A 24,956-nucleotide genomic window follows, 5' to 3' on the forward strand; every position below is an offset into this window, starting at 1 on the left:
GCATGCCAGACGTGGTGGGCCCTTTGAAGCTTAACTGCCTTGGAATGCTAACCTGCTGGTCATTCTGTGGGAGGGGGTAAAAACACCCCCCTGTCCGAGCAGGTCTGGTTTCCGACCTCCTAAGAACAAAAGCACTCACCCTTAGAGGTCAGAAACTCGTGTCTGGGGGTAGGCTGGCAAAACCAGTGAGTCAATTTTTAAGGAGGCACATCTAAGATGTCCTCTGTGTGCATGCATTACTAAATACGATACTGACCTTAGTGTGGGTTTAGTAATAAACAGTGTTTCATCCCAAACCATCCTATTTTCAGTAAATACATCATGTAGTTGGGGAACTCGTTTTGACCAGTATACAGAAAATGCTTTTAAATGCTTTCCCTGATCACTTGTACTGGCAGCAATGGAATTGTCCAGCACGGGGGCATATTTGCTCATGTAATTATGCACGCTCATGTGGTATAGTGCACCCTGCCTTAAGGCTGTAAGGCCTGGTGTAGGGGTTACTTACTTCTACTGAATGAAATGTCTGGCACACAGGCTGTGTATCATGTTGTGTTTTCACTTTTGTCTGCACCATAACACACAGCCTGCAGTTGAAGTTCGCACGAGCTTGTTGAGGGGTCTCCAAGGGTGGCACAATAGGTGCTGTGACCCATAGGGACCCTCTTTAGTACCTCAGGCCCTAGGTACCAGAGGTACCATTTACTAGGGACTTCCATAGGGCACTAAAGGTATAGCAAATTGGGAAACAATTGCAAAATTTTTGGAAAGAGATCTGGCCCAGAGGACCTGGTTAGCAGGGACCTTGTGCACTTCCAGTCAAAATCACATCAAATACCAGGTAAAAAAGTGTGTGTGGTGGGGGGGGCGTGTTGAAAAGAGCACTTTTACTTGAAAATCTGCACACAACACATTTGTGGATTGCTGCATGCCGGATAGCTGGGTGGGATGCATGGGATGATGAGAGGCCAGGCTCTTCAGTACACTTCAAAAGGGGCTCTCTGATTTTAAAGAGAAGTCACTGGTCAATTGGGCCCGGAACAGCTCACGAAGAAGATGGTGCTGATAAGGGAATCATAAAGAGTATGGCTGGGGGCCCTTGAAACCATTTGATACATATTTAGCCGAGGCTGACACCAGGTCTGATCCTCAGTCACTACCATGATCTGTTTTGGAGCTATTTTTTATTTTTTTGTATAGCGCACATCTACTACTTCCGGAATGCCCTGGCGCTGGCAATTAACAAGTGCATACTTTACGCCGCTTACTTTTTAAATAGCCAAGTCTTCAGCTGTTTTTTAAAGTGGGAGAGCACTGTTAAAGCTCTCAGAGCTGCCGGTAGTTTATTCCAGATGTGGGCTCCCAAGAAGCCAAAAGATCTGCCGTCTCCGCGTACCAGACGAGCTTTGGGGATGCAAGCCAGGTCGGCGTTGGACGAGCTAAGTGTTCTGGTGGGCACATATTGGCTGACTTGTTTTCTAAGCTAGGTGGCGCCTGTTCCCTGGAAAGCTTTGAAAAAAATAACCAGAGCCTTACATTTTATTCTTTCCCTGAGAGCCACTGTAAGGACTTCAGATGTGGGGGTCATAGGTGAGACGCTGTAGCAGGTAGTCCGGGAAATGCAGATAGAGGGCATTAGCATAGTCCAGTCTGGACGCGATCAGAGCCTGAACCATTGTCCTCCTGGAGTCCTGGGGGAGAAGCAGCAGAAATTTCCTAGGCATCCATAGTACGACCAAACAGGTTCCTGCTAGGGCTTGAACTTGGGTCCGCATTGAGAGCTTGTTGTCAATGTTGATGCCCAGGTTTTTCACTATTGATTGGGCAGTGCTGAGAGAGGAGAGATCTGAAGGCCACCCCTGAACCCAATTGTTCTCCACAGGTTGTCCGAAGAACATAATCTCGGTTATGTCGTGATTGCGCTTAAGCTGATTCTCCTTCAGCCATTTAAAAACATTGGTGAGGCAGCATCTAATTGCATCCCCATTAAAATCATCCCCTTTCATGCATGAGAAGTTAAGCTGCGTATCATCAGCATAAGAGACAATTTTGGCGCCATGTGCCTCTGCTAATGGTGCAAGTGGTGACATGTATAAATTGAATAGGGTGGGACTTAAAGCGGAGCCTTGCAAGACTACCACCTTTATGTTTGGCATTGTGGCTGAGAAAGGAGGAGTCCAGATGATCTGCTCCCTATGTTCCAAAAAAGATGAAATCCATTCCAATGAATTCCCTTCTATGCTGATGTCCTTTTCATCTGTTCAAGAGCATCCCATGGGGCACCGTATCGAATGCCGCCAACAGATCTTACAGGATCAGAATTGCTCTTCCCCCAACATCTTGTTGATCTTTGAGGTAGACAGTCACTTGTAGTGGGACAGATTCAGAGCTGTAGTTGGCCCTAATCCCGGATTGCGTGGTGTGTAGGAGATTATGTTCCTCCATGTACTCCATGAGTACGTTGTTAACATGTTTATCTATTACCTTGGCAAAAGCAGGGAGAAAAGAAATTGGTCTATAGTTAGTTGGATTGTTGGGGTCTGCGTTCGGTTTCTTCGGAAGAGGCAAAATCTTTGCCTGCTTTCAGACCGAAGGCATGACGCCTGTTACAAATGAGGAGTTGAGAAACTCATTGACTGGTGCGTTTAAGGTGGCTGCTAATGTCGGTATTAGTTTAGCAGGACATGCCTCAGTGGGTGCTCCCGACTTGAGACCCAAGAGATAAGTGAGTGAGTCTTGCAGTTTGATGACGGGGAATTGTGACAATGACGGCCATTGTGACAGAACCTTCGGGGAAGGGAGCGGAGAGACACATTCCACCTGTGAGTAGAGGGAGGATGTGATATCTTCCATCTCCAAGGAGATGGGCTGTTGTATCGCCTTTATTTTATCATGAAGAGAGCAGGACACCTGCCTGCCCAATCGGCTGGTGCTATTGTGATCTCTGCTTTAGGGTTTGTGAAAGATTTACCAATTTAAAAAATTTCCTTGCCACTGTTGTTAGTATTGGCAATTCTAGCTTCAAAATAACTCTTTTTGGCCCTCCTTACTAATGTGCTTTTAGCGCTATCTTGTAGGTATTTCTGTCCTCTGCAAGATACTGCCTGCGCAAATCCCACTCTAATCTTCTACAATTTCTTTTGCTGGTTCTCAGTTGTTCATTGAACCACTGTGCCGAACGGCCAGTTCGCTTAGACGTACATTTGGCCAAAGGAGCAGCTGCCCCAATGTTAGTCTTCAGCCACTCTTCTATCAGGTAGGCGTCAGTTTCAGGGTTGCCCATCAAGGAGGGGGCAGAGGAGTCAAGAGCACACTTAAGAGATGGAAAATCTATTTTGTGAGGAGCGCTATATGTGAGCTCTGCCTTAAATTCTACCAGAGGGTTAGGCTTCCCTGTGACTGGAATCCAAAGTCTTGGAGACACTCCTGCTGTGATAGACTGCTCTCTGGAGGAAGATCAAGAAATGGGCACTTGACAAACTTCAGAAACAGACACTAAACAACATTATTCTCTGGAAAAGGATTATAAAAAGAGGAGCTTGAGACTCCCAGTTTGTCAAACTGAATTTGTACATCAGGGTGGAGAAGTTCATTACAACTTCTGATTGTTGTGACCAGGACTGGGGACTACAGGTCCGCCAGTCTCTGATGCTGGGTGAGGGGACATCGCCCAGGAGAATCAAGGTCACTTTTCCTGGACACCAGTTTCTGCCTAACCCAAGACCAGTGGGCACTGTGAGGAGAAGGATATCACCTGGAGGGAGTGGGGTCCAGTGGGGATCCTGATGAGTGGAACCCTGGAAGCAGAGCGTGAGATTCTGATCCAGTGCACTGATCAAGTTGACTGCCAGTAAGTGCTGTGGAGATCCTTTGAAGCCGCGTGGGGGCTGCTGAGAAGATTGGACTGCCGTACTGATTCAGCTGACCACCCAGTAATTCAATGTGACTCACTAAATCCATATGGGGGATGTGTGAAGCTCAATGGCCGTTGCCCTGTTGCAGCACTGTGGTGAAGAGAAAGCAGTCATCCTGTGCAATGTGGTGACCCGATGAGGGACACCAACTTGAGTGCGTGAAAACGCAAACCCTTTATGCCAGGTGGGAGCCGTGGTGAAGCTTAAAGGCCATCACCCTGGTACCTCGTTGTGGTGAAGAAAAAGCTGTCGCCCTGTGCAGTTTTGTAAGCCAAAGAGGGGCGCCACCTTGATTGCACAGGTATAATGGCTCAATCATCTTCTGCCTTTTAGGAAAACCCTCAAAACCTGGCTCTTCTCGGTTTAGATTGCCCACTTCTGCTTGCTCGTCATGTTTCACTTGAATCCAATTTTCCAGACAGAGTTTAACAGTTATACTATAAATGGCACTACAGCACTTCACAAGAGCTAGAAAATGACGTTTGTAGGTTACTGTAATATGGAACCTGCCTTGCTTAGCTTTTAAGTAATCCATCAGACTGTAATACAGTGAACACTTGTTAATGAACCATAACATTATGCCTTTTTGTCTGCTTGTCCCTGTGTCCAGCTTATTAAAGTGTTCACTTTTTCCACATACTTTCAATCACAGAGACTAAGTATACCGTAGTCCGAATTAGGTTAATTTTCATTTGCAGTGTCAGACTCCTTAGCTAGTGCTGAAATCTTACAGCTTCAGTCTTCTCACACAAGGTGTCAGACTCCGCAACTTGGTGCACATTGGGAACAAGCAGTGAACTGTGGTTATCCTTGGGTTTAAGTGACTTTAGAGAAATGTGCTAGCTAGTCAAGCATATGAAACTCTATAATTATTTTTTGTGAGTTATAAAGATTAAACTGTTATTCTATTTGCATGTATACTTACCTTCCCAATTTGAATCCTCGCTAAACATTTGATAGCAATTTTCAGCATGAATTGCCCAATAGCTAAATGATGAGTTAAGCTCCAATGGGTCTTCTTTTAAAAATCGTAAAACATTAATTGGATGACACGATTAATTTGGTATTGCATTAAACATTTGGTCATTAATGACAGACGGCACTTAAATGATGGGGCCACCTTGCTTGCTGTAGAGCAAGCCGTTAACAAAGGAAATTCCTTGTCTTGAAGAATAGCTGTAAGATTGTAAAGGACTTCCTTATTTTATAGCTAAGCCAAGGGAATACTAAAGAATCTTTGCGCTTTTTGACAACACTTGAGGAATACCAATCTCTGGAACATTTGTCTCCCTTTTAGGAAACTACAGATGAATATTAATCAGTATTGTTCTATTTTTTTCGCCTTAAGAGGATGAAGTTTCATGTCAAGAGGATGTGAAGAGGATGAAATATGTACGAGGGCACTAAGTTTAAAAAAATGTCAATGTCATCAGAAGAGCCGTTTTACTAGGCCTGGGCAAGCAGGCTGTGGGAAGTGCCACGGAGGTAGCATCTATAGGCAAATATTACCCAATTGGGGTTGAGGAAGCCAGTGGTAGAGAGGGAATAACACTGTTCCTTCAAAGGTTGAATTGCTGCTTAAAATGCTTTGTGCATGGAGAACTGAAACACTTTTGCTTGTGGCACTTAAAAGCTTTGGCTCAAAGGAATGGGGGACCTATATCTCAAAATTTTTTTTGCTCAATAGATGCAACAGTTCTCACTTTAGCTATGTTGTAGACTACATCCATTCAAAACACAATGTTAAAAAAAACTATAGTTAAAACCAAAAAGTGCGAAAAGGCGTAACAGGACTTAATGGTGCACTGCAGCGAACAATGTTACAATAGATCTGGAAACAAAGCAGATGTTAAAGGCACATGCTTGAATACCTATTGTTAATGACTGTTAGAGCTGCAGGATCGGGTAAAGAGTATTGTTTTTTTCTATATACTGATTGGCTCCTTTAAAACCTAAGTAAGTAACAATATCTTACTGAAATAGACAATGAAGTTGCCTGCCCAGCACAGGACATATGGCAATTGCTTCTCTTCCTAAAGAGAATATTAAAATGGTGTGCCAGTGCTGCCTAACTTAGATGCGAACACTGCCTCAAGTATGGAAACTAAATGAGTGAGGACATAGCGCAAGACTGCAGCAGCTGTGGTGAAGGTCAGACTAGCCTTTAAAAGTAGTCAGGCAGAGCCCGATAGGCTGGTCTGACCGGTCAGTGTGTGGGACAGTTTTCTGGCTGTTTGTGGACCTATTTTATGGTCTACTGAGACAGTTTTTTTTACTGTTGATTGACCTTATATTAAAAAACATATTGCCTGCAGCAAGCTCAAATCCATGCAGTCTTCTATACTTTGCAACAAACTTTTACAGTGTGCCTTTACAAAATCGAAACTTCCCCAATTTGCTGACATGGCATAGTTTTTTAGCTATCTGTTTCTCTAATGGGGCCGGCCCCCTTTTAGTTTGGTACCCAGGCCCATTTCTGTCACAGTTTGACCCTGGTAGTGGTCAAGTGGAGGACTGGAGAAAAAGACTAGGAGGCATGCAGGCCATGTCCTGTCATGCAACCTCGCCATACAGTGAAAGAATGGCACCCGCTGTGGGTAGAAAAGCGCAATGAGCTAGACAGAAGACTACTCAGTCCTGCGACTGGTCTCAGCCACCTCGGTTGATGCTCCAGAAGGGATCACAACCGCGGTCACAATCGAGCCCACTCTTCTGTTACTTGAAAAAACATATTCGGAGATGAGAACAGCATATTAAGGGTCTATTTAACAGAATACTAACTGATCACAAGACAGGCATTACAACAAAATAATTAGTTAAGCACTTGCGATATTGTGAAGTACACAAGTGGCTGCCGAACAAAGAAAACATTAGCGATTACATTGGACCACTGGCTCTATAAAGGACAGAGTCACTGGTTTATTTTGACAATACACTTTGAGGTCTAATCCCAGGGATTCCTGGGATTTGTGTTTTTTGTGATAATGTTTGCTGGTTGCTATTTTAATGCTGTAAAGAAAAAATTGACCATAATCGTCACGATCTCACAACTAGTACTGCCATACAATTCATAGACTAATTTGGTCATTCTATCATAGTACATTTTTACTCACTATCGATTTATTCTTGTAGCACATGCCACTTCAGTAAAGCACCAAAATAAAACGTTACCTTAAAAAACTGAAAGCTAAATTTATTGATTTAAATGTTTTCATTTTGGATATTTTGTATAGGTGTTTTCAAGCTATACAAAAATAGGATAGCAGAAGAGGTTTTACAGTCCAAATATCACATTTCGTCCTTTCTTTTGGTAACGCCTAATTCGATACTTGTGATGCAAGGTAGACGTTGAAGCAGTACTGAAGGTCTGCGAGCCACAGTTCCCGCGTTTCACCACTTTTCAGAGCCTAAAAGAGGACAGTAAGGATTAAGGTTGGGTTACATTTTACATTATAATACAGATGGAAGAACATACAGTAGCTACATTTCATACAATACTCGGAATCACAATCATTGTAAAAACTTCTCATTGCAGCCAAATTGCGATTTATAATGTATAGTTTATTTTATCAATTTTAATACAACTAAAAAACAAAGGCACGGCGCATTCGAAACAAAACATAGGTCACATGTAAAACACTGAAATAATTCATCTAAAAAAAGCTTTGAGATATACTGAGCGAAACAATCCGGTTTAGCAACAGGATTCACAATTGACATTTTACATTCACATTGAAAAGTAGTTTCCTTAAAGTCTGACCAAATGTCCTCGAATCTCGTTGTTAGGGTTATTAATTCAAAGCAACTTCATGACTGCAAATAAGATCCGATAACAACTGCGTAGATTTCAGCAGGGGATCTTTAAACCATATAATAGCCACTGCAAGTTTAGTAACATAGTTGCATAACTTCGAAACCACCTCATCAAATACCACTCGACGTCAAACATCCCAATCATTTATCAGAATCATTTATCAGCAAATACCCAAATCTCTCTTTTTTCAATCAAGTTACGCACTTCTTGCTCGAGTCCAGGTGTAGGCTGTAGGGGGGAGAGGAAAAATACACTTACCTGCTAGACGCCGCTACACCGCCACGAGTTATTACAAAGGCACACAGGCACCTGGAAGCACGCCGCCACCGCCAAGAGTCATTTTCTACCTGACTACACGCGCCGCCGCTCCGGGACTTCAATTCCCGGCAGCCTACGCGGCGGCGCGCTTTCCAACGACGTGAGGGCGCCAGCAGGCGCACAAAAGCGCACCAGAAACCGGCGGAGCGGGGGAGAGGAAAAATACACTTACCTGCTAGACGCCGCTATGCCGCCACCGCCAGGAGTCATTACAAAGGCACACAGGCACCTGGAAGCACGCCGCCACCGCCAAGAGTCATTTTCTACCTGACTACACGCGCCGCCGCTCCGGGACTTCAATTCCCGGCAGCCTACGCGGCGGCGCGCTTTCCAACGACGTGAGGGCGCCAGCAGGCGCACAAAAGCGCACCAGAAACCGGCGGAGCGGGGGAGAGGAAAAATACACTTACCTGCTAGACGCCGCTACGCCGCCACCGCCAGGAGTCATTACAAAGGCACACAGGCACCTGGAAGCACGCCGCCACCGCCAAGAGTCATTTTCTACCTGACTACACGCGCCGCCGCTCCGGGACTTCAATTCCCGGCAGCCTACGCGGCGGCGCGCTTTCCAACGACGTGAGGGCGCCAGCAGGCGCACAAAAGCGCACCAGAAACCGGCGGAGCGGGACGCCCGGAGCGAAGCCCGGGCAAAGGGCGGGTCCTCTACGGCCCTCATCGGCAGGAGGAGGCTGGGCTGGGCCATAAACGCTGCAGAAAAATTGAAAAAGACGCCTCTCCAAGTAAGACTTGCTCTCTAGTTGCTTCTTTGTCTACTTAACATACCGGTCTTGTGTGGAAATCGCTAATTATGCCTAAGAAACAAGCGGAAGCTCAGTCTAACACCATTAACAATTACTTGGTGCAGACCATTAAAAAGATAAACACGCAAAGAAGAGAGTCCCTAGGACTGAGCCAGTCCCCTGATATGCGATGTTTATCTCCCTCTGCATCTATCTTGATTGATGACACTATCCTGCAAGAAGCTCATTGTGTGGATATTAGTAGCGGTTCTATTCCCCAAGGCTCTATTGACATATCTGTTAATGCTATTCCAGTACTTGAAGGATTAAACGAAGAGGCTGAGGGAAACACAGACACAGACACTGAACTTGAACTAGAAAAACAGATCTGTGCCTCAGCGGATGAGCAGTCTCCCACAAGACAAAATGTTAGGCCAAAACGACAATGTACTAAAAATCCATATAAGCGGGTGGGGCTACGTTCAGGGGCAAAACGGAAGAGGGTTACTACTCCAAAAGCTAAGTTAGTGATTTGTGATGAGGACTCACCCAAATTATCTCTTGAGGATGCCTTTTTTGAAAAAATTAGTGAATTCCTTGAGACAAAAATTAATACCATCATTAAACCTCTAATATCAAAAATTGATAAATTGCAAGCTGAGGTAAAAAAGTTGGGCGGACTTCATACTTTGGTCGCCGATGGGGTAGAAAATATAACTACAATTGTTACACACTTAAAAAACAACACAGGGGGAAAAGCTACTGGAGATGCTGTAACTGAAAAAGTAGGTAATCAATTGCCAGAGGAGATTCCATCATCTTATCCACCAACATTGTTTGATGACAGTGAGGGTTCTCTGTTAGTCAACATTCCCACAGATATAACCCCTCTGACAAAACACCCCTCAGCACAAACGTACACACCAGACCCCCTACAATTCTTGGTAGAAGCTACACCTGTGGTCTTGGTCTTAGCAAATGTCCCTCCATTGGAAGAGGGAATAGTGGAAAGCCCTACTTCCCTTAGTAGTAAGGCTCTACACTGGCTGACTAGTAATACGCGGTTTGCACCAGGGGGGAAGCATCACCTGGCTAGGGTTATTAAGTCAGTAACTAGGGTCCCCTGGTTGGGAAATAGTCCGAAAAAATTCAAAGGGGATTGCGTGGCAGTGAGTTTCTCAGCAAATGAAGTCCTCCCCAATATTCTTGCTAATATATTCCCTCCCCAACGCAGACGGGGCAATGTTGTTCCCTTGACTCTAAAGTTTTTTTATGGCGAGCAGCAGAAAGTCACTTATCCAAGGACCCCAGCCCCAGGGTGGGACAGTAATTGGGATTCGACTTTTAGATGGGATCAGGAATCAAGGCATAACATAGCAGCTTACCACCACTATCCAGCACAGTTTAACCCGATTGCACATCCCCTTCAACTGTCCAACCGCTATGCTCCACTGTCTTTTTTGGATCAAAACGATTGACTCTCTCCAAGACAGGAAAATGGAGACGAGGACCTCCAGCCTGCATTTAGTCCACCAGTACGGAGTTTTGCAGGCATTGGGGCCTGCAAAATTATGAGCTGGAACATTGCTGGTCTTAGAGCCAAAATTAATGACAAGAATTGGCTTGACATAATTAGATCCTACGATGTTCTTGCCTTTCAAGAAACGTGGGAAACGTCAGACAGCTTGGTTCTGGACGGCTTTTCCCATTTTTCTGTACCTGCAGATCCCAGTAATGCAGGAAGGGCAAAGGGGGGCTTGGCCATATATATTTCATTAGACCTTCAAGGAAAGCCAAGATACATGAAATCTAGCTCAATAAATTGCTTAGCGGTTGAACTATCCATACCAAATTCCTCTCCCATATTATTAGTTAACTTTTATAATTCCCCTGTCAGTCAAACTCTTAACGAGCATTTGGCAACTTTAGAGGAATTCCTGTCTACCCACAGTGAGAACAGTACCTATGGGTACGAAGTGATCCTCATGGGAGATTTTAACATCCATCCTTGCCATGCGGATTGCTATGTGGAACATGAGGAACTTTCCTCCTCTTCCTCTTCACCACATTTTGAACATACACCACGTGGGCAGATGTTGGAATCGCTTCTAGCCACTTTTAACCTTTATGAATCATCTTGTTGCCCTATAGGCCCGAGGTTATCGACATACGTGGGCAATAATACAGGCACAATTATAGATTATATTTTTTTATCTTCTAGCCTTCTACCTGAAGTTATCATCTATAAGGTAGAAACGACAGTTGTTAGTGATCACAATCCTGTGATTTTAGAGACTATATCTCAGGGAGTCTTCGGAAAAAGAAAGGTTGATATTCTATGCGCTACAAAATTAGTCTTAAAAGATCAGAATCGGAGACTGAAGTGGGACCAAGTGACCCCTATTGCCTTTCTGCAGGAAACCCTGGCAAAAGTAGAGGGCGAGGTTGCAATCTGTCTGGACAATAAGAATTCTGGTCCCAACATGATTGAGGCCTTTGATGCCATTTGCCGAAAGGTCAACTTAGATCTGACCGTCAAGACAAAGGCAAAAGCAGATGGGCTCAGGGGCCCCGGATGGTTCGATTCAAACTGCTCCAAGGCTCACACTATTCTCTTAAAGGCTTTAAAAAATAAACCTAGAGACAAAGCACAGATAGCGTTACTAAGGAAGCAATACAACCACGCGATCAGAGCGAGGAAACTCGAGATAAAAAATGAGGCCTGGAGTGAATTATTATTGCCCGAAACACAACGAGATAGTGCCAAATTTTGGGCAATCATAAATCACCCATATTTCGTAGGACAAAATAATCAGAGAGCAGATTGTGTTGTACCAGACGATAAATGGGTGACACATTTTAGCAACATCTACAGTCGCCCTGACATCCCCTCAGATTGCGAGACGCTACTTTCGCAAACAAAAACCATAATCTCAGCCTTTACTCCAGAGGAGGTTAAGAAAGCAATTAACGACACACTCTGCAAAAAGGCACCGGGGCCCGATGGGGTCCCTTCAGATTTTTTCAAAAGTGCTCCTGAATTTAGTACCAAGATTCTTACAAATATTTTTAATGTTACTAGGGACCATATTTTTCCTATCAGCTGGACAAAGTCTACAATAGTACCTATTTTTAAAAAAGGACAAATGACAGACCCAGCCTGTTATAGGCCAATCTCCCTTATAGATTCAAGCTTTAAAATCTTGGGGAGAGTCCTTTTAGGTAGACTGACCCAGCTCATAGAAGGGAAGGACATTTTATCAAATGCACAATATGGCTTTAGGGCCAAAAGAGGTACTATAGACCAATGCCTAAACCTGGAACTAATCCTAAATAAATATGTGATCGCCAAGGGGGACTCTCTGTACATGGCCTTTATGGACCTCTCATCAGCTTTTGACCTGGTTAACAGGGCTAAGCTGTGGAGGATCCTTTTGGCCATGGGCATTGACCCCCCTTTGGTTGAATACCTAGCTGAATTACACAGGGACCTAAAGACCTCAGTTAGAGTGACTAGGGAAGGAAGATGCACTTGTCACTTTAACTCGGAGAGGGGGGGTTAGGCAAGGGTGTATCCTTGCCCCCCTACTTTTCACTCTTTACATAAACGACCTGGAGAAAGTTATGGCTGCATCTCATATTGATATTCCGCGTGCAGGTGAAACAAAGTTACCTGTCCTCCTGTACGCGGACGACGCAGCCTTACTAGCACGCTCTGGAGTGGCACCTAATACAGAGAAATCCCATGTGATGATTGCAGGAGTCGCAGGTAGGAAAAGAAAGACTAAAACATTTTTCTGCACAGGGAAAGAGGTTAGGAGAGTCCCATCTTTCCCATATTTAGGGGTGACCTTTGATGAAAAGGGCACTTGGGGCCCCCAGCACTCTGTTAAAAGCAACGCTGTTGCTAGAGCGGCAGCGGGGTTGCTTGGATTTGCTAAGAAATTAGGTGCCCGCCCCATGGAAAGCATTATCAAAGTCTACAAAGCAAAATGTGTGTCCGTTGCCCAGTACGGCTCTGCCATTTGGGGGTATACTAGTCACGATAAAATCCAAAAAGTAGAAAATACATTTCTGAAATCTCTGCTTTCAGTCCCCCAATCGACTCCCACTTACGTATTACATGCAGAGCTAGGTTTGGGCTATATAACGGACACCCTAAAATTAGCCCCAGTTATTGGATGGATGAAAACTTGGCTTAACCAGGAGCTTACATTAAATCATATTATTTTAAAAGATTGTTTAGCCCTGGATAGAGCCTTACATATTCCGTGGGTAAAATTTGTACAAACGCAGCTGACTCTTGCCGGATGTCCGGAGCTTTTTTCTTCTCCAGACTTGATAAGTCAGGATGATCTTAAAACAGTAAAAAATACCCTGACTAAGTTATATGTTCTGGAGAGGGAAGCTATAGAGCTCAGAAAACCCACGGTAAGGAAACATTGTAGGTTGACATCTGTCCCAGGAATGGAACCATACCTTGTCCTGGTAACTAAATCATACCATCGTTTCCTCCTAACGAGATTTCGTTTTGATCCATCTTTTTTTGGGCAATTTTAAAAATTGGAGTAGACCTGATGATGCTGAACCATGTGATTGTGACCACTTTTCTACTCAGGACACAACACATTTTATCATGTTTTGTGGACATTATATCGATATCAGAAAAAGATATTTGTTTCCAATCCTGCGTAACCAAGGTTTTATTCAGGTCAAACCAGCTTTGATGTTTTTGCAACTCCTTCCAAGTGTTAAAGTAGCTTTCCATGTCGCTAGTTTTTTAGTTGCAGGAGTACGGATAAATAAGAACCGTACTAGAGTTAGGCACCTTACAGAATATTGAACATTGACTTCCCTTTTATCTTTTATAATTTTGTTTTCCGGAGGGTCTCTTTTTAAATGTTAAACATTTTTAATATTTCTTAATATTCTTACATGTTCTATTTGTATATTGTGATTTTAAAATGTTCTTAAATATTGATTATTTGCTGAATTATGTATTAACTTGTGCCTTGATGAATTGCTATGTAATTATGCTCGTTCTTTTATGATTTTTAATAATCTAATAAAGATAATTGACTGACTGACAGGTGTAGGCTGACAGTCACACACCAAGTTTATAAAACCTGCGTTCACAGAGGAGCATCGCTGGCAAATATCAGAATTAGTATGTACTATTAAAATCATAACCAGAAGAAACTTTATTCGGTTGTGAAGCAACCATAAAAGTGAAAAGTTAGTAATAAGTACATAAATGTGCAAGTTTAACAATAAATCATCTAACAATTATAAAGAGTAAAAACATCACATAAAAACATCCCACTCGAAGTGTATTGTGCTTCTGCAGTGTACTGTAGCACACAAGTACGATGCATCATATAGCTGGTTTAAACAATTAAGATCTAGAGATCGATGCATCATATTTCCAGATTTAATAACAGTTTTGTAAGTTTTTGATAAAAACCAAAAAAATAAGTTTTAGAAAACGTGATCTGTCTCGAGGTGTCATTACTAAGCCTGGGCGTAGTTCGCGAAGTAGCGCTACGCGTAGCTACGTGAAGTGCACTATGCGAGCTACGCATAGCACTACGCGAACTGCGTAGTACGCTGTTCGCGATGATTGCACAGTGCCGGATGCTTGTCCACACTGTGCAGTCATTGAAAACAGCATCTTGCACACTGCGAGCTGTCTTTTACTGCCGCTCGAGTAGATTTTTACTCGAGTGGCAGCTTTCTCAACGCGGACTGGTAGTTTCTCATCGTGAGCGGGCGCGAGCATACGCGACCACTCGCAATGAGAAACCCGACCTCCCCGCTTTGAGAATCTCGCCGGGAGGTTTATTTTCCACGCTCGAGATCGGCAACTTGATGTTGCTGATCGCAAACGAGGAAAAAGTCTCGCCGGGATGTCATTTTGCTTGCTCGCGGTCGCCAACTTGACGTTGAGGGCCGCGAGCAAGCAAAAAATGACCACTCCGCGTGTTTCCACTGTGCTACGCGCAATTCGCGAAGTGCGAAGTAGCTCAAACTTCGCAAACTACGCGAGCGTAACGCAGTGCTTTGCCCAGGGTTAGTCATTACAGGGACATACACACATGATTCTAGATTGCTCTGGAAGCCTATTGGGAAGCATAACAAATTTACGGTATCGAAATCGAAACATTAGGGAACATTCACAACGTCCTCTTCCTCTACATAAATAATTGCTAAGAGTGTTTTCAAAATTTACTAACAAATACGCAGGAATAGACAATTTTAATGTTTCGGCCCTTAATCTTTATTCTTTATACCAATAAAGTTTGAACTTGTTTCCTACCCATGGTGGCACATATTGCAACATTAATAAATGCTCAGGAAAATCAATGTCATGAAAAGATTTTTTCACAAATGCCAACCATGGGATGTCATGGCCTTTGTCACACACTTAATAGTCAATTATGTTTGTTAGTGCTGCCTCTTCGTTTTTCCAGATGGACAGCCATAACAGAGGGGGCAGGTACGAATTTGATCCCCTAAGTAATTTAACCCCAGCTCCTTATGGCAAATAAAATGAGGTAGAAAACAGAACATATAAAAGCTTTCAACAAAAAAAAAAAAAAATTCCACCTGGATAACCATGTCTCCCTGATGCCGCAGACTCTTGACCCACATGCAGCCACCAGTACTATTGTGAGAAAAAAAAATGTAACATAGGCACCACATTCCACCCACCTGGTGGAGACGGCAGACTGAAGAGGGAACCAACAGCCCTGGATAACTTAGCCCTGAGTTCAACTATATTAAGTGTCTATGATCCAGTAGAACTAAAGATCACCCCAAATATGAAGAAGTACTTGTGCTTAGAAAATTTGTGCCAGCCGCAATATCTACAAGTGGGATGGTCTTCGGTCATCACAACATAACAAAAGATTTAGAATAATTAGTTCGCAGATCAAGAGTCCATATATTCCACAAATGAGTGAATCAATGAAAGCAGAGCTATTGGCGTACAAGCTAATACAACTGCATCATTTGCATATAACAAGACTGGATGAGGAGTATCACAAACCAAGGGAACATCTGGGGTACATGTTGTTAAATGCAAACCAATGTCATTAACGTCCAGAATGAACAACAGGGGGCAAGAAGGCACCCCTGCCCTACCCTGCGCCTAATTTGAATCTCCTTTGAGAGTTCACCATTTTGGACAAACATCACTCTGGCCCTTGTATTGTTGTGCATGGAAGCCAGAAGATGAACAAGAGGCACCTCCATATTGATGTCCAGTAGGTGTTGCCATAGCTTCGGCCGATTTACACAGTCAAAAGCCATGGAAAGCTCCATGAGAGCCAAATATAGTGGGGTACGTTTCACCACAGTATATTTGCCAAGTATCATATTGAAGTTCAGACACTGCTCTAACGTACCCATATGCTTGTGAATAACATATTGACATGGGGTAAAAATCTTATTCTCCTCAGCCCACTCAATAATCCTGCTATATAAAATTGGAGTATTTACTAATTTATGGAAGTACTACACCAAATCACAAAAAGTACACTTTCTGGGTAAAGACCTAGATCTCGGTCACATATGGTGTAATTCCATTAACCATTTTGGCTGTAGCATTGTCTAATGATCCTATGGGAATCTGCACGGGGAAAAGGCTTTTTGGGACACCCCCGGTCACTGAACATGTCATGAGTGATGTAAAAAGTGAGGACAAAAGTAAAGCATGGAGGGGGCGCATATAATAGTTAACTCACTGAACTGTAAGTGGTGCATTTCGGTGGAATTTTTGCGTTTAAAACATTACGTTTTCACTCACATTTTCACCTAACTAACGTCACCTCAACAGTCGTTTTTTTCAGTGAAAATATATATGTATAGTATTTAAAATAAGCACCAAAGCAAAACCCTCCCCAGGTGGTTGGTCTATGGGGTGGCTCTTTTCAAAAGATTATGCAGGACTAAACGTACAAATCCCCTCCCCATCGGACCTGGGGGTCAATGCAGTAATTCTTTCTGAACGTGTGCACAAATGCCTACGTTGCAGCCTGACAAATATCCAGGACAGGTACTCTATGTGCCAACGCAGTGGTAGCAGCCTCGCCCCTGTTAGAATGGGCCATCGGGCCTTCTGGAGCCTACTCTTGGTCAACAAGTAGCAGTTCCTAATGCAATGGAAGATTCATCTAGTCCTAGACAAAGTCCTTTTCTGCAATGCCTTGCTTTTTTTTCGCCTCAGAGAAAACCACAAAAGCAGATTGTCCACCTGATGGTCTTTGGTGTGGTCAGCACCCGTTTGTAATGAAAGAAGGTGATTTAGGGTGGCTTGACAGAGCCTAAAGCTCACTCATCCGACAAATTTAAGTTACTGCGATGAGACAGTCTTTAGACTCAGGAGGTGCAGAGGGGAGCTGTGTATCCTTTAAAAAGAGGTGCAGATACGAAAAGTAAGGACTAACTTTAAGGTCCCACTGAGGCACCAAGAAGGGTTTTGGAAGAAACATTTGAAGTAAACCATTAAGAAATCTCATCACAACAGGTGAGTTGAACAAAGACTGCTGGTCATGTAAACTCAATAGGACCGAAAGGGCCAACAGATAACATATTATGGGTGCTACACCATACCACAAAACTGTCCCAGTGTAAACAGATTTGTCGAAGGTCTCCTGGCGCTAGGATGGCATATACTACTTCAGAAATAAGAAAAAATGCAGTCAACTGCCACCCCTTCAATCTCTACACATGAAGGTGTTGATTCCACAGGCCCGACACAGAACCTACCTTACTACTGTAACTGAAGATCCTACTGGAGTATACTGATTGAAGGACAGATGCTCATGCCCGGATGTTCCGGGTACCAATTTCTCCTGGATCAATCCTGAGCCCCTAGGATGATTTGAGTATAGTACTTCTTGATCTTATTCAAAACTCATGGCGGGAGAGGGAGCATTAGGAAGGCAGAAAGGAGTCTGGTGCTCCACTCCAGTCGGAATGAAACTCAGAGCATTCTTGGGAAATACAAGCATGCAAAAGTGCTGACATTGTGCATTCTCTGTGGTGGCTAAGAGATCGAGCCAGTGCTGTCCCCATTGTTGGAAGACGTCTTGTGCCACCTCCATCTGCAGCTATCATTTGTGATGTGCTAGGTGTTGCTGGCTGAGTTCATCCATCCCAGTGCTTAAAGATCACACCTGGTGGTGCACAATCAGGGAAATGCTCTGGTGGATTCAGCCAGCTCCTGAGCTGCAGGGCCTCCTCGTACAGATCCCAAAATCCCAACCTATCCCGTATGTTTTAATACCACATAGGGGTGGTGGTGTTCAATCAATCAATCAGGGAATTGTAAGTGTGCTACTCACCCGTGAGGGTCTCATGGCACAGGGGGCAGCTCCACTCACTTGAAGGCCCAGGTCTTGAGTGCCTCCCTGAAGATTTTCAGGGAGAGGCGCGTCTGATGTTGATCAGGAGCTCGTTCCAGGTTTTAGTCGCAATGTAGGAGAAGGCTTTTCCACCTGTTCTGGTTCTGCAAATGCGCGGGGGTTTCGGCGAGGGAGAGATCGGGCGGATCGGAGGCTTCTCTTGGGTACGTGGGAGGAAATTATTTTATTGAGGTATAGGGGTCTGGTGTTGTGGAGGCATTTGTAGGTGTGGGTGAGTATATTGAAGGTAACTCTCCTCGACGGGGAGCCAGTGGAGGTTCCGCAGGTGCATTTCCGTAGTCCAGTCTGCTGGTTACGAGTGCGTGGGTGACGGTCTTTCTTGGATCGGGGAGTGGATCCATTTGAAGGTCTTTTGGAGGATGCAGAGGGCGTTGAAGTAGCTGGAGGCAACAGCGTTGACCTGTCAGGTCATGGAGAGGGAGGGTTCTAGTATGATGTTGAGGTTTTGGGAATGGTCAGTGGGGGTGGGAGGGCTTCAAAGGACGGTGGGTCACCAGGTGTTGTCCCATGCTGGGGGGGAGGGTCCAAGGACGAGAACTTCTGCCTTCTCCGAGTTGAATTTCAGGCAGCTGCTGCTAATCCAGGATGCAACATCCTTCATACCTTCCTGGAAACTGAGCCTGGTGGTGATGGGGTCCTTGGTGAGATAGAGGATGAGCTGTGCAGCACTTGACTTTGAAAACGCTGCCGGTCCGCAAGCCAAGCGGCAGTGCATCCTCGCGGCTGGGCCACCGCCAAACTTCCGTGGCACGCCTACAAAATGGGCAGGCTGTTCAAATAAAATGCAGGTGTATCACATGTTTTCCGCTTTCCAGTTATTCAGCTTGTGATCAAGAACTGAAAAGTTTGAAACGCGTTAAGCCAATGATGAAGGATTGAAAGAGGAGGCTTTCTGCTTACTGAGGCCCTCATTCAGGGAAGAGATGTTTCGTGTGGGCATCCTCACAGGGGCACCCTTTGTTTGTCGGATGTTTGGAGGCTGGCCCAGCCGCGAGGATGCCCTGCCGCTTTGGCTTGCGGACCGGCAGCGCTTTCAAAGTCAGGTGCTGCACAGGACGAAAAATACTTCAGCTTGAGGACTGTTTATTGAGCATTCGTCAGCGCTCTTTTTTTAATCAACCCACTGGGGAGTTTATGGACACTATTGAGGTAAACGGCAACACATAATGAAATCTACACGGCATGTACGATCTGCAAATACCATGATGCTATGAGGCATACGCCCACTGGGGCTTGAAGTGCACGCCTACAAAATGGGTGGGCTGTTCAAATAAAATGCAGTTTTTTTTACATGTTTGCTGCTTTCCAGTTATTCGGCTTGTGATCAAGAACTGAAAAGTTTGAAACGCATTAAGCCAATGATGAAGGATTGAAAGAGGAGGCTTTCTGTTTGATGAAGCCCTCATTCAGGAAGGAGATGTGTTTCGTGTGGGCATCCTCACAGGGGCACCCTTTGTTTGTCGGATATATATATATACATATATAATTACGGTGGTAGTAGCCAATAGCCAAGACTTTCTACCAAAAATGTTTATACACCTCAGCACCCTCTTGTAAAGTCTTGGGGTGATGTATCAAACAGGGGCTGAGAAAAAAAAAAGCTTTTCCCCCATGCAATTTCTATAGGAAAAATTAAACAAAGAAAAAATGGCTGAACAGAATCACACCAAATCTGGCAACAAGCTCCATCAATCAGAAATCATGCTTTTAGGTCGAGCATACGAGACCTCTTTTATATAATCTAGTATATACTTGTATGCGTATGTACTTTGTGGGCTCTGGAGATCAGCCCTAGGACCGGTCTGCTTCCGCTTAGGGACTTTTTTTCTGTTCAACTGCCTCTATTTAACTGTCTTGATCGAAAACGACCAGTAGAGGTCAGTAAAATACCAGAATCACCAGCATTCTCAAGATTCCAGTCCATAGAAATCGTCTTCCACGAGCGGTCAAGCAAAGTCCACATATAAAGGTATAGTGGGTGAGAACAGACTTAAGTCAGAATATAAATCATTTATTGGTGGTACCATTCGAATTTTAGGCATTAGGGTGTGTTCAAGTGTTTTCACCCTGTGTAAAATGCTGATACTCTGCTGGGATTTGACGAACCATGCTTGAGAGATAACTCTTCAGTCATGATTTTCCCGTAGAGGTTATGGAAGGTGCTCCAGGAGCTAAAATGGAAGTATATTTTCTGTACATTCCCACTATCTTCTTCAACCACATGAGAATAAAGTCTGACATATTGAGTAAAATGTACTTCTACCAGCAGCAGCCTGTCAGTTGCTTTCTGGTGTTCTACTGCAACCTCCTGTAGTGTTATAATGAACATCTAAAGTGCAAGCATTCATATTTTTGACAAAAGTGTGGCACACATGAAGCCATTTTGAATGAATCAAAGCTGTAAAACTCCAAACATTTCCGGTTGAAATTAGCTAAATCAGGGGGTTCATTTTGTCATAGAAATCTTGTTTTTTTTACATGCAGACTGAAACCTGTACTTTAAACACCAGCAGAAACTTGTAAGTAAACTCCTCGGAGATCAACAGCAGCTTTACCACAGTATTTTAATGATAAACTAGAGTGCTAACCTTCTGCATTTATAACACAAGAGTGGCCCATCTGAACATCAAATGATGGATTCAAAACTATAAACTGAAAATATTTCCAACATAGAACACTGCAGTAAACAAAGAAATTAGGAAATCTGATAACAAAAAAGTCTTCCAAGATGACTGCCTGAAAACACGTACAACAAATAATTAAGGGATCAATTGGAAATGTTTTTTAAAAATAGCAACTAGTTTAAAAGCCCTTTGTCGCTAATAGAGAATTCAATAAATAAGTCTTCATTTGAGCTTTCTAGAGCACTAACATTAATTTTTATGAGAAAAAGAACCCCCCTTTTTATCTCAATTTCTAAAGAAAATGATTTAGGAAGCATGGGGTAGGGGCGCAGACTTGCATAATGAATGGAAGAAGGTAGGTGTCCACAAGCGGCAGGATGCAGTGGAAGGCGGGTAAGCGCAGCAAGCTGCAGGAGGGAGGGGCAGAGGCAGCACAAAGGACCATGGAGAGGAGGACGGAAGGGGCAGGGAAATGCACATGGATAATGGAGGGCAGGAATTGGGAGGCAATGTAGGAAGCTGACCACAGAGCACAGCCAGCAGCACAAAGGACAATGGATGACAGGAGGGGATAAAGAGGCATGGACTTGGACAACGGAGAGCAGGGAGAGAGGGAGCAGGGGCAAAGGCAACAAGTTGACTATAAAAGGCAAGAAGGAGGGCAGTGGTAGTACAACTGACCATGCACAACAATTTGGAGAGGGTGTGGCAGCACAGCAGACCATGGAGAGCGGGAGGGAGAGGCAGTGGCAACAAACTGGACCATGGAGGGCAGAAGGAGGGGGTACAGACTTTGACAATGGAGGCAGGGTGAAGTGGACGAAGTCAGCAAGCTAATCACACAAGATAGGCGGGAAGGGCAGTGTTAGCATAATGACCATTCAGGGCATGTGGAGAAGGCAGTGGTGGCACAACACATTATGGAGAGTAGATGGGATCAGGGACATGCACACGATCAATGGAGGGCAGAGGGGAGGAAGGCAAGTGCAGCAAGCTAACTACACAAAGCAGACAGGAGGGTAGTTGGCAGCACACCAGACAATAGATGCAAGGAGGTACAAGGCAGGGGCCCGCACACGGACAAAGGATGACAGGGACGAGTGTGGATGAAAGGGCAGCTGCAGCAAGCTGATCATGCAGGGCAGGCCAGCGGGTCACTGGAAATGCAAACACCAATAAAGGCAGGAGGGAGGGGATAGGGACATGCACACAGGCAATGGTTGGAAGGTGGTCTGGGCGGAGGCAACAAGCTGACAACTAAAGTAGGGGGGGCAGTGGCAGAACGGACCACATGTGCAGGCAGGAGGGTTAAAGGGGATACAATGGACCTTGGTAAGCAAGAGGGACGAACAAAGGGAAACCATGAAGGAGAGAAGGGAGCAAGCAGGGGCTGCAACTTGTCTAGGGGCAGGGTAGGAGCAGCAAGCTGCAGCATGAAGGTCAGGCAGGATAGGCAATAATAGTACAAAAGACCATGAACGGTAGGAGGGAGGGGAAGCACATTGGATTATGCAGGGCAGGTAGGATGAAATAGGGAAATGGACTTGGATAAAGGAAAGGGGGAATGTAGTAAGGACAGGACAGGGGCACTAAACCAACCATTCTGGGATGGCCAGTGTCAACAAAACGAACCATGCAGGGCAGGCAGCTCAATAAACCATGTAGGGAAGGTGGAAGGGGCACGCACATGGACAATGGAGGGCATGGGGAAGTAGGGCAGGGGCAGCACGCACACCACACAGGGCAGGTGGTAAGGGCGGAGGAAGCACAATGGACCATGCACGACTGAATTTAGGGAGAAGTGGCATAGACTCGCACAATGGAGAGGAGGGGACAGGGCTAATAAGAGAAGCCCAGATGGCAAGCGGGAAAGGCAGTGAAGGCATTTTGGGCAGTTAAGGATACGGCAGGGGCATGGTCCAGGTTAAGAGATGGCAGATAAGTGGTAGGTAGGGGCAAGCAAGCTAAGCAGGTAGGGAAAGTGGAAGAACAGTGGCAGCACAAAAGATCACGCAGGGCAGGAGGAAATGGACAGAACACAGACTGACAACAGAAGGCAGGGGCTGCAAGTGGACTAAGGAGGAAAGGCTTGCATGGTCGGTACAACGGACCATAGAGGGCAGGGACACACAACTGAGGGCAGGGAGGAGGGGCAAGAAAACCAAAATGACCATGTAGGGTAGGCAGGCATGGTCGGACAGTAAGATGTCCACAGATGGCTGGAGGGAAGGGGCAGAAGCACACAGATGGTGAATGGATGGTAGGCCGACCGCAGCAATGATATGACCACATCAAGCAGGCTGGGCAGGGTCAGTACAATGGACAATGGAGGGCAGGAGGGATGAGCAGGTGAGTGCATGAGTGGTTTGGGGGGGGGGTCAGTGGGCAAGGTGGAGAGAGGGGCAAGAGGACCAAGGGCAGAAAGAAGCAAAGAAGGTTAAAATGCCATTATAGTTGGGTATTGAAAAAAGATGTCAACATCTGTTAAAAAAAAAAAAAAATTCAATGTCAAGTAGAAACAAGAACGTTAGACAAGAACCCTTAGAAATTCACTAAAAAAACAAAGGTTAAAGGGACGGTATAGTTAGGTGAAAATGTCAGTTAAAACAGATATTTATTAACTGAGAATATGTGTTATATCTTATGATTCCTAGTCCTGGCTGCTCAACCTGCATGAGTGTGATGTCATAGAATGTTGGGTGTGTGTGCATGCTTTGAATGAGTGACCAGTTGGATTGAGTGGGGTTGAGCAGCAGGATGCTGCTCCCGGTGGGGCACCCTGTACCAACTTACCTTAACTAATAAATCTACTTGACTACATCTCTGGCTCCTGGTCTACCTATGATGACAGTACATCTTCAGATACAAAAATGGCGACGTGTTAAAAGGAACCACGGATGAAGAGCCAAGAAATTACAGATGGAACTAAAAGAGGATAGCTGGAGTCTGAAAGGATGCCTGAAAATCAAGCCTGCGCAACGCCTGGGATGCCCCACCGGTGTCTTTTCCAACAGACAGTCCACAGAGGTATGTGTTGGGCGTTGGATATTATGTGGCTCAAGTGACTTGAAACCTGCATTTCTACTGTTGTTCTTGGAATTCGCTGCTAGTTTCTGGGACCTGTTTATGTAGCAAGCGCACCAAAGGTCAGTGACAGTGTGTTGCAGCGAGTGTTATCTGATTGCACCAGGGGGGGAGTACAGTGCATGGTAATGCACGATGAAAGTGCTGTGATGGCACCAGCGGCTGAGTGTGAACAAAGTTGGTGTTAGTAGTACCGGCTGGAAGCGTGAAGGGGAATTAGCGAAGCGTGAAGGGAGAATTAGCGTTGGAGGCAAGCTTCTCTTTAAAAGTAAACAAAGCCTGCTGGTCTTGAAGGTAAATCACCCTGCTGTGCACGTGTGTATCCAAGTGCGAGGGAGGATTAGCGCTGAAAGGAAGCTTTTCGTTAAAAGTAAACAAAGCCTGATAGTCTTTGAAAATAAAAACAAATCGTTTTATTCACATGGGAAGCTGCTCTAAGATAAATGTGTTTTGGTGTGCGGTGAACTGTGTCCAGTTTCACTAGTTGGCAGCACAACTTAGATGAGGATGTTACAGAAAGTTAAAGTGTGAATTTTCGTGCTGAACAAAGTTTGACCTTGTGCACCCAATCCTGCGTGTCATATCTGCTGTGAAGGAAGTGGAGTTCTAGTGAGAAGGAGCGGCATTCAAAGGGGTTTATCTACACAAGGTCAAAGAGCAAATAAAAAACTGTCAAGAGCATTTCAGATTGTGACTTGTATGGATCGGGGGCAGGTTTCCAACGAGATGTGATTGTGGAAACAGCGCTGCTTTTAGTGAGTCGGAGTCGTGAAGCAGTGTCTTGTGAAATAAGGAATCTGTGTGGAATAAAGAATTGTTTAAATTCCCACCTGAGAAAGGCAAATATGTTAATACGTCACTTTTAAAGGCAATGGCTGGTCAGATTTCTTTACAACTGGAAGCCGCCAGTCTCTGTGTCAAGTTCAAATCTACGCTTTTAAGGGACTGAACTGCATGTTTCGATGCATCTTAAGGTTGGAGCTGCGCATGTATCAACTTACAAGGAAATGAGAGAGTTTAGGAACAACTGCAAA

The 24,956-nt window shown here is 44.7% G+C and overlaps 1 protein-coding gene across 3 annotated transcripts in view; it reads right to left on the bottom strand.

Annotated features, from left to right (window-relative positions):
* Positions 1–7,081: 7,081 nt before the first annotated feature.
* Positions 7,082–24,956, bottom strand: part of TEX10 (testis expressed 10) — a 576,299-nt gene continuing 558,424 nt past the window's right edge. For all 3 annotated transcript variants that reach the window (XM_078687684.1, XM_078687682.1, XM_078687685.1), the window contains one exon: positions 7,082–7,321. In XM_078687684.1, the coding sequence (XP_078543810.1) occupies positions 7,232–7,321 (90 nt within the window). In that variant the 3' untranslated portion in view covers positions 7,082–7,231. The remainder of the gene's footprint in view (positions 7,322–24,956) is intronic.

Source organism: Lissotriton helveticus, chromosome 4_1, assembly GCF_964261635.1.
Source record: "Lissotriton helveticus chromosome 4_1, aLisHel1.1, whole genome shotgun sequence".
Classification (NCBI taxonomy): Eukaryota; Metazoa; Chordata; class Amphibia; order Caudata; family Salamandridae; genus Lissotriton; species Lissotriton helveticus.